Source organism: Amphiprion ocellaris, chromosome 11 (genome assembly GCF_022539595.1).
Source record: "Amphiprion ocellaris isolate individual 3 ecotype Okinawa chromosome 11, ASM2253959v1, whole genome shotgun sequence".
Classification (NCBI taxonomy): domain Eukaryota; kingdom Metazoa; phylum Chordata; class Actinopteri; family Pomacentridae; genus Amphiprion; species Amphiprion ocellaris.
Genome location: NC_072776.1, coordinates 7319717 through 7333727, shown reverse-complemented (window position 1 = coordinate 7333727; position 14011 = coordinate 7319717). Strand labels below are relative to the sequence as shown.

General features: G+C 41.3%; 1 protein-coding gene across 3 annotated transcripts in view; it reads right to left on the bottom strand.

Annotated features, from left to right (window-relative positions):
* The window catches only part of gpm6bb (glycoprotein M6Bb), a 30972-nt gene that overhangs the window by 6714 nt on the left and 10247 nt on the right, over positions 1 to 14011 (bottom strand). The window contains exons 1-3 of one of the 3 annotated variants that reach the window (XM_023295083.3): positions 9809 to 9965; positions 922 to 1108; positions 20 to 176 (exon numbers count right to left, since the gene is read on the bottom strand). In XM_023295083.3, coding sequence (XP_023150851.1) covers positions 20 to 176; positions 922 to 1108; positions 9809 to 9857 — 393 coding nt within the window. In that variant the 5' untranslated portion in view covers positions 9858 to 9965. Of the gene's footprint in view, positions 1 to 19; positions 177 to 921; positions 1109 to 9808; positions 9966 to 14011 lie in introns of those variants that run through there. The other 2 variants (XM_023295085.3, XM_023295084.3) reach the window with 2 other exon arrangements.

Genomic DNA, 14011 nt, shown 5'->3' with positions numbered 1-14011 from the left:
TGTGGTTGTATTAACATACCATTCCACTGATGCAGCGTCCGCAGATGGTGGTCTTGAACTCGCTGTGCAGTTCCTTGACTGCGCTGGTGGTGTAGAAGCCCTCAGCAAGCAGAATGATCCCGTACAGGAAGAAAAACGAAGCAATGCCATAGATGACATACTGCATCAGCTGTATTCTGTTAAAGAGCAATGTCACACATACAGCTTAGTTTTAGCCAGTAAAGCTGCAACGGGTTAAATTCAACAGGCAAGAAAAAAAAATCAAGAACTGTTGTTTTTAAACTCCAACATAACACCTGGAGAGACCCACTAAAAATGTCAGTATACTAGCAGCATGACAGAGCACTGTGTGGAAAATATGCAATCCTTAAAACATGATGGGACGGTTAATCATAAAAAGGTGGTTGTGAATGAGACCGTGTCCACATTTCTGTAAGAGGTGAGGAGAGACGCTAAGCCCAAATGGGGAGATAACAGGTGATGTATGTCTCTGGAAATCATCCGCCAGGAGACAGACTGCCTCTGCGGACATCTGAAATTAAACAGTGCACTTCAAATCCACGCCAACATAAAACATATGTGCAGCCCTGTCTCATGTCATTCCTCTTTTATTGTAAAAGGTCCATATTAGGACTGTTCTCAAGGATAAGGTGAACGTGGGAGACGATGTCGGCTAAAAATAGCCTACATAAAGTCAACCTCATTAAAAGAGCTGTCTGTCTTCGGTTTGGAATGCTCTTTACTGTCATGGTTACGTACGAACAGCGAGCGTAATGGATCCTACTGTGATATCAAATCGGTATTATTTCATATAAACACAAAGTTTACCAAGATAGATAAGATTAAAGTGATAACCACAGCTATCAGTTTAATCTCAGACTCCTATTACAAGCAGCGCACATGGAGTATGAGGTCACTTACACATTGGTGAGCATTTCATGATCAGTGGTGACCTTGGAGAAGTGGGTTTCCAGGATGGTCACGGTGCCAGTGAGAGCCACATGGCCGCATCCGCAGAACAGGGCTACGCCGGAGAAGCAGAGGATCGTAGCCACCAGCGACGCGTAGGGCACGCCGCCTAAACATTTGATGCAGCACTCGAAGCAACCTGAGCCAAAAACAGAAGAAAAGGGATGATTGTCAGTTGTTTGTGTTGTAAATAATGTTGTGCACCAAACAGTTTTACTTTAAAAAGCTATTAAGTGAAATGATGTCAACACCAACTAGCAGTTCCATATAAGGGGCCATGGAAAGAATCTCCTAATAATTCAATATGATCAATCATATGAATCACCAACTCATCTACAAATAGCACACATTGGGCAAGAGGAAGATTATCGCAATCATTCTGTAACTAATTACAACTCTTCAACAACGTCTCATTGTCAGTGCTGCAAAGGAAACAATGCAATCAGACCTGGTGCATCTGTTCAACAGCTTTCATTAAAAGAATGTGCTCATGCTTGATGCTTCATTTTCAAACTTCTGCAGGCACCAGTGGAAACAGAGCGGCCTGCTGTGTGCCACTGAGGTTTTACAATCTACACCGCTTTTAATGTTTCATTTGACAATTCATCACTACACTTAAAGGGCACTAATGGCCTTCCACCAGGTCAGAGCAATGGGTGTCTGCCAAGCCGTAATGGAAATCAATGACAGCTAACCATGAGGGAAATGAAGTGACCCAGATGGGTCTGTCTCATCCAATGTGTTCCTCTGCCTTGTGAAACAGAGCCAGTCACCACAATGCACCGTCTGTGGATACATGCAAACAAGCCGCAGTGTGTTTCCAATCAGATCCACATGTGTCTGACAGGATGTTGTAGTCATAGGACATCCAGGTCAGTGCCTGTTTATGTTGTAAACCTCGCACATATGCCTGGTGTCACACCGCAACTACAGGCATTTAAAGCTGTTAGAATCAATATTATTACATTAACAGTGCATCAAATGGTGGTGTGAAGTGACAGAGGTCACAGAGCTAACCTGAACGCATGAATCCTCAACTCTGCAGTTTCATATCATCTGATCACATGACAGTTTCCGGGGAAGATTCAAGTGTGACAAGCAGAATCACAATTCCTAGATATCACTCCTCTGAGAAGCAGATCATGCCAAACTGAAATCGTCCCTCATCTAAGATTGTGAAATAGCTTTTTTTGGCTCACTGCTTCCCAATTTCCCCAAACAGCTTTGGAGGTTTTTGTTGGTCATGCTAAACTTTTTTCTCATTGTTTGCTCATTTTTCACTGCAATATAAAGTCCTGCACCTCAGATGAACATGTACAAGACCTGTACACAAGTTCCTGCATCTCTTAGCAACACTGCAACAAAGTGGTGACTCTACAAACTATAGATATGTTATGATTTATACATCTTTTTTGTTTCCATGCTTGTCTCCTATGTGCTATATGTAAACACAGCCTGCAGGTCAGCCGAAAAGTCCCTGTTTTTTGGTCATGTGATCGCAATATTCTTTGTTTGGTTTTTTACAGAATTTGATTAGAGCAAATGATTTATTTTTGGTGAATTTAAGGTATAAAAATAAGTATATAGTTTAAGGCAAATTACACACGTGGAATAAAGTGGTTTTGATTAAATGCCATCATTTTAAGCTTAGATTCGGTTCCATTTCCTGACAGAATAGCACGCCAGGGATGAATGATTCGAGAATTTTTGGTAAGTTTACAGTTTCTGGCTCTAATAAACGCTGTAATTTCTGCAACAAGTGGCATTTCAAACCCGGCTGGTTCTGGAGTTCAGAGGATTAAAAGTAATCCCCAAAATATAGGTGATAGAATCTACAATATGTACTGTATTCTTCTCTGAGTTTCTTCATGAGCCTGCCGCAGTAACACAAATTATCAGACTATTTCAAGTATGTTTTTATGCATAGTAGGAAAGAAAAGAAAGCCTGTGACTCAGCGTATTCAAACAAAATTGAATTTTTCTTAAAGAAAAGAGATCAAAACTCCATTCTCCTTGCTTGCCTCTTCCATGAGGTAAGGGCCCTGAAAGTTCCTCTGTGTTTGTTCTGCACAATGTCACGACAAAGGAAATTAAAACAGATATACTGCTGCCGGACCAATACTTTTGCAGTCAGATGCTTGGTCCTGACTGTTTGTGTAGTACTGGGAGATAAAAACATTTCTGTGGCCTCACTGAATGAATAGGAGTTGCCATGGCAGCATGTTAACCACAACTCAATGAGTGTGCCCTCAGCAGAGTCGCTAACTTTTCCTGCAGCCCACATTTCTCCGATGAACATGTCGGGGAGGGAGAGTGGGTTGCCGGGAGTCAGATCACAGAGCTCCACAGGATATTGAGCCCAGCTGCAAAGCAAATACAGGCCATTTAAAGAAAGAGCTGCTCTTGTAGTAGATGGTACTGTCAGGTAGCTCTGATCCAGTAGCAGATGTCAGATCAAAATCAAGCTGCCTTCAGCGTTAAAGACTGTGTGGGACTGTTTCCACAACCACATAACATAATTTCTGTTTAGAAGAGTTTCCATATGAAAAGTGTGGTTAGGTTTTTCTATCGATGATCAGATTAAATGGCACAAAAATAACAGATTCAGTAACAGCAGTCAGACTAGTAATTATGACTTCATTTGACATGCCATGGAAGAAAATCAGCATCTTCACCCCGATTCAAAAAGTATTTTTGCGATTTTAAACTGCGTTGGGTGCCATAATATCATCACGACATGATTCTGTGATTTCTTGAATTTTACTAGCTCTGAAAATGAAAAAAAAATGCCTGAACACATATGAGGAACACTGTAAAAAAAATGCTTGTAGATTTTACGGTGAAAAACTGTCAGTTTGGCACAGTTTATTTAACACTGAATCACCATAAATAAGTTAATCAGGCGAAAACTGTATTTAAAAAAATGTTCCCTTGAAAAAATTACATTCCCCTTCTCTAGCAGTTATTTCATGGAAACATGCCATAATATGTATAACATTAATCCTGTAATTTTTGCATTTATTCCTCAAAAAGAATACCGGTTTTCACAGTTTCTACTGATAATGGAAACAATATGTATTCATGTAATATTTATAACAAGTAACGTGGCGATTTTTGCATTTATTTCATGTAAAAAAAAAAAAAACATTTTGGATCTGTCAAATTGATGAACGGACATATGGTGTAATATTTATGACCGCTATAACCGGAATGCTTGCTAAAAATACACATATTAAAAGTTAAATACACTAAGTGTTGTGCTGATAATGGAAAAATGCTGTAATAGTCATAATAGGTCACACAAACTTTATTTTATATGGTAATTTCATGTAAATTTTCATGCAAAACTAAGATTTCTTTAAAGGTTAAAACTTTATAGCAAAATATGGAATGAAGCACATTTTTAACCATAAAATCAACAGTATCAAGACATTTCTTTATCATAAATGAAGAAAATGTTTTTACCGTGATTTTACGGTAGCGTTTTGGCAACCACAGCTGCTGGAATTTTAAGGTCAATTTTTTTTATTTTTTACAGTAAAGCCTAAAATGATAAGAAACAATACAACCAAATATGTTAAAATTCTTTAAAACATGGCATTGACCATGTTGCATCCCTCCTGTCCTGTCATGTAGAAGGTCAAGCTGACATGCCTGTATCTACCATGCTTGTCTAACTTGGTGCACTTACAGAGAGAAAATGTACATTATAGCTGAAAGCCACCAATCTGATCAATACGCCATCAGTTTGATTAGTGTCCACTCAACAAGAGCGAATTGCTTTTGAAGCGTCCATCAATCCATCCAGACTCAGAATGTTGGTTAGGCATCTCTGCCTCTCTTTCTAAGTAGAGAAACCATGAGTCACCATTTGGGTGTTATGCTTAATAGCGCAATAAATCCCGGGTGGTATTTTCACAGCTGGACTCGGCATGTTGTCAGGTTAGAATAACTCTATTCACAAAGCTTTAGTTTTGGGATTAGACATCAGGGAAGACGGAAATGGCACCTAAAGCCCAACGCCACCTTCAAGCAGTCTTGCACAAAGTACCACAGGGACAGTAGTGTGCACCAAAGTAAATAAGATTTGTTCACTGGATGGATTCAAAGCAGAGTGGGGAAAAACATCTGTGAGTTATGGCATGCTCTTAACTTGTAATCTTCCTACTTTAAAGAGGGATGAAAGTTTCAAAATCCCTTTTTGACACCAGATTTGTTTGTGTTTTTCTCTCTTTTTTGGAGGCAACTTATATAACCAAGAATGAGACGGTAAGAAAAATAGCATTATCACACTTGTTTGTTTAAAAAAATCTATATAAACTTAGCTTATCACAAAAACTGGAAACGCTAAGAAAAGACTACCCTGGCTCTCCTCCTATACAGCTCCCTAATCAACATGTTATATCTTCTTTGTTCAATCTCTACAAAAATCAAAGTGTGAAAAAACTGCTGCTATTTTTCTACTTTCTGAAGTGTGCTGATGTCAACAACACGACATCATCAGTTCAATATTTACTGGATAGATATGAAAACACTATCTGTGTTCTCATCTCAACTCTCTGCATGAAAATGATCTCAGATTCCATAGAGACTTTTGTAATGTTTGCTTGAGTTATAAAAGAACCAGCCATTATCTAAGTGTACTGTGTGGGATTTCATAGTATACAGGATATTGCAGGGAACACTTTAGGTCAAATCATCCTCCTCCACAGGGAATAACAGTAGGAGCTGGTGACTCTACTCTAGTAAATAGATCCTGCTGGCTTGTTCCGAGCAGAGAACCATAAATGAAAATCACATTGGGCCCTTTTCCTCTGATGATTTTCACATGCCGCTGACTAATACTCCTGGTCGGACCTCCAACCACTTCAAGACACTCCACATCTCTTCTGCTGCAGTGCATGAATGAAAGGCACAGAGTTGAGAGAAAGACAAGTTAGTGACTGTTGGTAATGACAATGTCTGGCCTCGCAGCAGAAGCTCCATTTGCCACGTTGGGATCACGACGAGAGAGAGGGAGAGAGAGAGAGAGAGAGAGAGAAAGATGCTTGTGTGAGAAAAAAGTGTGAGTGTGTCACATTGTGTGAGAGAAAGAAAAAAAAAAGCAGAAACAGAGAGAGAGAGTCCAAGAAGCCTTGATACAAAGAGCCAGTGTGTGCAGGCCGAGACTGTCCATCACACTGGACTCTCAGGGCCCATTCAGAATAGCAGTGAACCACGGCCCTGCTCTTCCGGCCCACAGGCTGGAGGCCCAGGACAAGCCCACCACTGAGCTCCATCCTGTGTGCCCCTCCAACGCTGCACACAGCTTCGCCACAATGGGCCACAACAGCCTCTTCACACTCCAGGAGGATCCTGTTTGTCAAGGCATCTCAAACCCGTCAGTGTGTGAATGAGATGGCTCATTAAGACCAACATGAGTTGCAGGCAAAGCTGGCATGCCGACCCGAGACAGACAAACAGACAGAGGCACGGCCCAACAGAAACAAGAAAATGAGAATGAATCACCGCAACGCTGGATTACAAATCGGGCAAAAGTGGGTAATTGCTTCTGGGCCAAAGAGTTCCAGAAACACCTACATTTACTGAATGTTAGTTGGGTCATTTTGTAGTTCTTTTTGGAGCATTTTATTAGTGTATTTGATAGCCAACAGTAGCTAGAAGGACTATAAATGAACGAAGTGAGAAAGGTGGAATGGCTCACAACAACGATCCCTTACTGGACTCTGGAGAAGTTGCATCACCTTGATGCAAATTTGATCACTTATACAATTTTTTAACAGATTTAAAAGAACAAAAAAATCCCTTTATTAAATCAGTTTAACTAAATCACCTCATGCTAACTGACTGGAGGACCTGAGGTCATACTTATTTCTTGCTTTGCCATCAAAATACTCTGAAAATACTTAGGAATCTTATGACTGTCGGCCATACAGGAAGCAACAGGGGCCCAACAGCAAATGTTTGTCCGCGTGCCTCCAAACATATTCATATGGCCGTGCATCTCTGCAGTTTGCTTGAACCTAGGTCATCACTAACCCCTGCAGCTGGTCCTGCTTCATCACCGCCCTCCCCTCCTTCAACCACCACCACCATCACATAAACACAGCCTGTTGTCACCATAACTGAAATCTTCCAACAGCTGGCATGTTTGCTAGAAAGTGGAAAAATGTCTATATTCTCCCTCAATCAAATAGAAAAATGCCAAGAAGTTGGAATCAAGCGAGCCGTAGACATCTTGAAAGTAACTGTTGAATCTAAAGTCCGCACCAGACGCAAACACAGACACAGCTACCCAAACAAAGAATCACATGCAACACGCACATATACAAGCGGCACATAATCATATGTACATAGAAAAGTATGTATATGATATGTAAACAACGCCCACTCACACAAATAAACATACTTAGACACACACAATTTGCGATGAAGACATTGCAACTCTTCCATTTCCTTCTCAAGTCCTGAACAACAAGGCGGCTTCCAGCTCCATTAAAAGCACCATCCAGTTCCAGTCTAAAATTTGGGCCTCATTGCTAACAGATGTGTCTGTTTACAGCTAATGCTAAGTATTGTTGTTTGTTGCTCCATTGGGGCGAGCTGCCAAAACACCATTTATGAGAAAGAGTCTCATTTTCCACACTCTCCGCCGAGAGGAGCGATACTTAAAAATGCTGTAATGGCCATAATGGCAGTTCTCGAGGGATAAGGGAGATCTGAGCCTGCAAATCTATCAAAAGTGGTCTCACTGTTTACTTATCTAACAAGAGAAACTGAAGCTCTGCCAGCTAATCACTGTGGACTACAGCTCACCCATGGCTGTGTGTGAAAGGAGTCGGGGCTGAAGGAGACACACATGCAATAAGAGGCAATAATGGCCAATAATGGCTCATAATATCTTTTTATGTGTGTTTGGGGACAAGAAGAATAAAGATGTGAACATGACTTGTCAAGTAAATTATAGGAGGGTAATGGTCTAATTAATTCTATTTATAAGCCAATATCATATACAGTGGGGGATTTACAGGTCCACAGGTCCTCAAATCAGCTTTTTAAGACAAAGACCATCATAAAATCGCCAGCTTGGGACCATTGCTGCATGTAGTTTCCAAACTTTCTTTCCTTTTATTCCTTGGTAGTTCTTTACAGTCTTCTTAAAGACGTAATATCTTCAAGATATTAAAAAGAAGTGGGTCATACAAAATAATAAGACAGAGCCTCTTGGGAGACGTAATTAAGAGAGACCGCTGGCTGGCTGATGATATTAGGAGCTGTAGGTGGTAAATTAGCAGTTAAAGAAAATAAACAGAACGTTGTAGCATTTATGGGATTTCAACAGGTCTTGTGGTACAGCATGAAAATCCAATATAAGCTGTCCAGTAAAATGAAGTCCAGTATTAAGTTGTCTCTAAGTGCATTGATTTAACCTTTAAAATCTGGTCTCACCGTATCAAATTGCATTTTAAGATGTATTTTTTTAAGGATGAAAATAATTAAATCATGCCTTAAAATGGCTTAGATGTAACTCTGCACTGTTGTAGATGTAATTCCACTAAAACCTTCCCACGTGATGCAGCTTGAGCATACCAGCTCACCTACAACTCTGACTAAACATTGTAAAAGTATTCTATGTTACACAATAGCAAACTGTAATGTTGAAGTAACATGTTAGTACTGGAAGCTGATTCTAAAGAGGAATAATGATACAGAAAGAACCACCCTGCAGGCTGACAGGGATGGTTTGTTAGGTTAGTTTCATATAAACAAGCCCAGAAGTCTGAATCCATGTTTTTGAAACAATTCCAACTAACAAATAAATAAAAATGCTCATCCATGGCGTTGAGTGCTAATTCAATTCATGATATGTCTTCTAGCATATGAAAAACACCATATGGACATGTTAATAAAAATAACTCGATTTTCTTTAAATATGAGTACCCAGATAGAATCTATACGTATGATTCTGTAGTAAAATAATACTGCTATAGTGAAAAAGTACTAGCCCTGGCTGTAGAAACCATCTCCTGCAAAAACTTTCCATTAATTTTAAAGCATGAAACATTTTTATTTAAAGTAATTCAGCTTCTTTTTTAGAATACTACAAGCAGTCACACTGAAACAACAATCTTTCTTGGTAACTGTGCAGTACTTTACCTGCAACAGATGTTCAGAACAAAGAGCTCTACAAAGACTTCAAGGCTTCCTGCTGGTTCCTACAGGAAGAGGTTGAGCGAGTTAATGACTCTTTATCACCCTCTCTTCAGTGTACACAGTCCTTATGAGTGTCTACTTGCGATGCTGGTTCATTTGTCTTTGTCCGTGCCACCACCACCACCACCCCCCATCCACCTCATTAATCATCACTGTCCTCTGAAAGAACAACTCAAACGCACCCCGAGGTTTGATTGATCTGCCGTTGATTCTGCAACAGGCTCATTGTCCTTAAAAGTGACACTAGCATGATGATGACCGGCGGCAACGCTGCATCCCTCCTGCTGCAGGACTGAGGTCTGCTGAGAGCATCCCACAGATTTTAACTAATTAGATCATAAAACAAGCGCAGGCAACATGCTGCAGACAAAACGCACATGAAGCGTGACAGCAGCGACAGTTTTGCATATTCAGTGATGCTCGGTTTTGCAAATGAAGTCTTTCTTTGGTGCGTATAAACACCGAAACAAGGATGCCGTTCTGACATTTCAAAATTCCCCCACTGTGTAAAAATCTACCCAACTATTGTGTGAAATGAAACCAAGCAGGCTGGAGAAGGTTAAAGCCCCAGTAAACACACCAGTGAAAAGAACTGAACTGGCTCTTTGTAAGTGCTCATTGGTACCTCTTTTGTCCTGCCTCTGGTCTTGGTTTTCTTCTGATTGAGTTTCCATGGTTGTTTTTCTTCCATCCAGCAAAAATGCTTTCTTTCAGCAAATTCTCTCTTCCTTTCTCCCCTCGACTCTTTCCTCTCTTCCTCCCTCTTTCGTTTACACTCCTTCCAGCATGTCTCTGCTCTCTAACTCTCTCTCTTTGCTCTTGCCTCCACGTTCGATCTTTTTCATCTCGTCCTGCCTCACGAAGGCACCCCTCCACAGTTTCTTTCCTTCTTGTCAGTGGGGACTGTACTGAGATTAGTGTGTGCCCTAACGAAAAAGTGAATTCACTCTGTTTGCACTGACTGTTTCGGGATTAAGTTTTCAGGTAGCACTGAGAATAGCACTCTGGAGGAGGAAACTAGGGACCTCTACTTCAGCTGTGGGTGAAAACCACTCTGTTCTGCTGCAGAAAGCCCACAGGCACACAATCACCTTTGTCTATTTCTCATCTGACCACAACCTAAGAGAGGGAGGGGGTTGTGTGTGTGCTGTGGCGTTGCGGAGTGGTCGAGGTTGAGCCCTTCATCTTCTGATTTGCACCATATGCCCTCTGCTCCTGCAGCATACATTAGCAACCTCTGACCGCTGCCTTCCCTCCATCTGGCGGTTTCTACATCATAAAGAGGAAACATGAAAGGAAGGCAGATCTACATTTCCTAAACATCGTCCTCGAGGTTGATGGAGACAACAGAGGAAGCGGCATGTGAAAATGGGAGAAACAGAGGGAACAGAAAACAGAGAGGAAAAATCTAAAAATTTAAGAGGGGTAAAGGAGCTGATAGGAGTGCGGCGATAAGAGCCAAGAGGATGACAGAATGTAAAACAAGTTGTTAAAAATAACAGAGACAGGGGAAGATGATTGATGAGAAGTGACCGAAGAAACAGACAGCGAGGGAGACGGGGGAAGAAGATCTTGGCCGTGTTTGTTTGGCAACAGCAGGCCGGGGAGCCCCAGGGGCATGCTAATGAGAGAAAGGCCTTTCAGCAGAGGGCTGGGAGGGGGAGCCCTGCTGGAGTGGAGCTGGAGTGGGGTCTTCTCACGGATACCAGACCTCAGAGAGGAGGGGGATCAGCAGGGGAGGGGAGCCTCAGGGGTCAGGGAAGTGAACTTAGCGGGGATCCCACAACAACAAATGCAGCACTAATCTTGAAGGGTTTTTTTACCGCCAGCCCTGTAAAAAACCAGGAGAACCAGCATCTTCCCTATGAAGTTGGCCATATGTAGAGGTGAGGGTTAGCCGAACGCTGTATACATGTGTTTACCCCTAATTCAGCGTATGATTTCGACATTAGATGCACTAGGAGATCAAGCATCAAAAGAGGCAGATTAGGCACAGGACTAAAGGTATCATGCTGAACCACACAGGACATTTCATGTTACTGAGCTCACCAGATATCAAAAGCCATCAAGTGACCCATCTGCAAACCTTTAAGAGTGCATGGACAACAAAATGTTTATTGCACTCGTGTGAAAGGAAACTCAAAACATGTGATCAAGCCGGGTCAAAAAAAAAAAGTGTTTTTGTGCTTAGTTTAATGTATTCTCAATTCTAGTACCAAAAAACAGCGACATGTGGTTTTGATTGAAAATAATTACAAATGTACCCTGTGAACAAGAGCTATGTTTTTGGCTTAGACATCAAGCGAGTAAAAATGTTACTTTTCTTGTCTTTTTTTTGTTTTTAAAGCAAATAAACACAGAAGCACCAAATATGTTGCATCTGAGCATATGTATTCACTATTACAAACCTTCTTGGAAAATTCGCACATTGCAAGGGAGGAAAAGTGCCGTAAAAGTCTGAAAAAGAAACTGAGCAAGCATAGTATTTGTTTACAAATATCTTTTATGACTTTGGTCTTTGGGGAAAATGCTTTTTCGGCCACAGGGGATTTTTTTTATTGCAACACTTGCACGATGAGTCCATGAAGACTAACAGCTAGTATTGAACATAGGCATGCTATTGAGTCTTACTTCGCTCCTAGCACATCTAAAATTGCTTCCCCTGCAGGTGATTGGACACAAGACGATGCAGTGATTGCACAGGAGACATTGAAGAAAGGTGTGACTGTATTTTGACATGAGAAGTTGGCTGTGATGTGAACCGGATTGACTTATTATAATACATGTTGATTGTTGGTGCTTTAATAGCAGTTTTATGAAAAAAAAGTTATGTAAAAGTACTCAACGAGTAATGAAAACCAAATGAACAAAGAACAAAACACTGATTGGACTCAGCTTTACTGAAAATCACTGACAGACTGAGCGGCTGTGGGAATAATCATGTGAATGTCGGAGTCAAAGCCCGAGTCCTGCATGCTCAGATTCAGCGTTGAGACAGCGACACTCCCCTACTTGAGGACACAATCTGAATGATGATGAAGCTCATACAAATGAAGGAGGCTTCATTGTGGGTCAACCTTTCACGCTGTGAGACTGGGGGCCCTGAATACTCCTCAGTGTTCAGTCACCCGTGAAGACCTGCACCCTGCTTGTCTCGAAAACTGGAGGAAGCAGTTCTCAGGGAACCAGGTCCAGACCCGAGCACCACTTACACCCACTAGCAGCCTGAGAAAGCAGAACCGCTACTGCAGAACAGAGGAGGACAGATCGAGTCTGGAGGAGACCATGTGAGGAATGACTCATTGTGAAGGTCTGATGAAAGGCGGACGACAACAGAAAGCGATCGTCTAAGTAGCCCTGAACATTTTGCTGCGCTCATGGAAAATACTTTCCATTTCTTGGAGCTTGGAGCTTGTAAACAGTGTTTTGCAATTTGTTGCAGTGAGTTTCATTCCTACGTGCTGTGGAGGCATTACTGACCCAGTTTTATATTCAGGTCCTCTTCATAGGTCAATCGGGTCTGTATGTCTCCCTCCATATTGGGCATCAATCCAAGGTATTGATTGGTTTACAGAAGCGCCCTACCACAAACCCATTATACAGATCCATTCATTTGTTTGTTGACCTATTTTCCTCTGTAAGTGTGCTGAAGACCAAAAGCATGACAAATGGCTTTGGCTGAACAGTTCAGCACATGGTTTGTTGAAATCAAATATGTTCAACTCACCCTAAAAATACAGCTACTACGGCCATATGGTGATTAAATGTAGCAGTCCACGATGAAACAATGTCCTCACATTACTATGGAAAAAATGAATATGCTAACAGTCCTCATTCATTATAGCAGAGAGTGAGGGGGGAAAGCCACAGTGGGATAACTTATAATGAGCCTTGTGCTTCCTTTTGGCTCTGGCAAATGGCTATAAACTAAGAAAACTCTTTCTTTTTCCTCCAGCGCCATTGTGTACATAGCAGAAAAAAGAAGTCAGAGGAAACTCAAAGGTTAAAAGGCATTCAATTCTTTCATGGTGTCAAGCTTAAGCTGAAGCTTTTCAACCTTCTGTATGAACTTGAGGATCTGTAGATGTTTTACTTGTTTTTACTTTTACCAAGTAGTGATTATTTTCTTCATCAATTATCCTTTACACTATTTCCCAGTGCCAAGGCCTGTATGTCAAAAATGGTAGACCAAGTTGATCTGTCTGACCACCAGCCCAAAAGTTCCTTAAAACACAATGTCTGGAACTCAAACACACCCTGCAATCTCCTGTTAAACCTTCATTCAAAGCTTTAAATGATATCTGACAGCGTTTAAAACGGTATTCTTACCAGATGTCGTTGAAATTGAGATTCAATTTGCAAACTTTATGAAGACAGGACCTCGTCTCTGTAACCGGCCAATACCAAACCTCAAAAACAACTAACCTCTGCATTATTTTTGTGGTGCAAAATATCATTCCACGGATCAACTCATTGTTCCTCAAGCTGAAGAATTTCACCACAAGAAGAAAGCTACTCGAGTGCGCTGAACTTCCTGCAGCACGGTAGCGAAAAATCCAACTCTGCTATTCGATTTCAACCGCTTCTAATAGAGACATTCATTATGTCTTGGTGTTTCTGCCATTGTATAATCTCCAGATTTATCTTTCTCTGACCGGTGTTATTATGAGCGTTCGACCAAACAACATCCAGGGTATCTGACGCTGCACTTCTCTAATTGCATGTTTGTGCTGCTATCGTGTTAGGTCTGGAAGTGGACCAGCGCTCAGGGATGCCTGGCAGTCGTGTTTTTCCTCTAAAAATGACTTCACAACCCTGACTCTCTGGC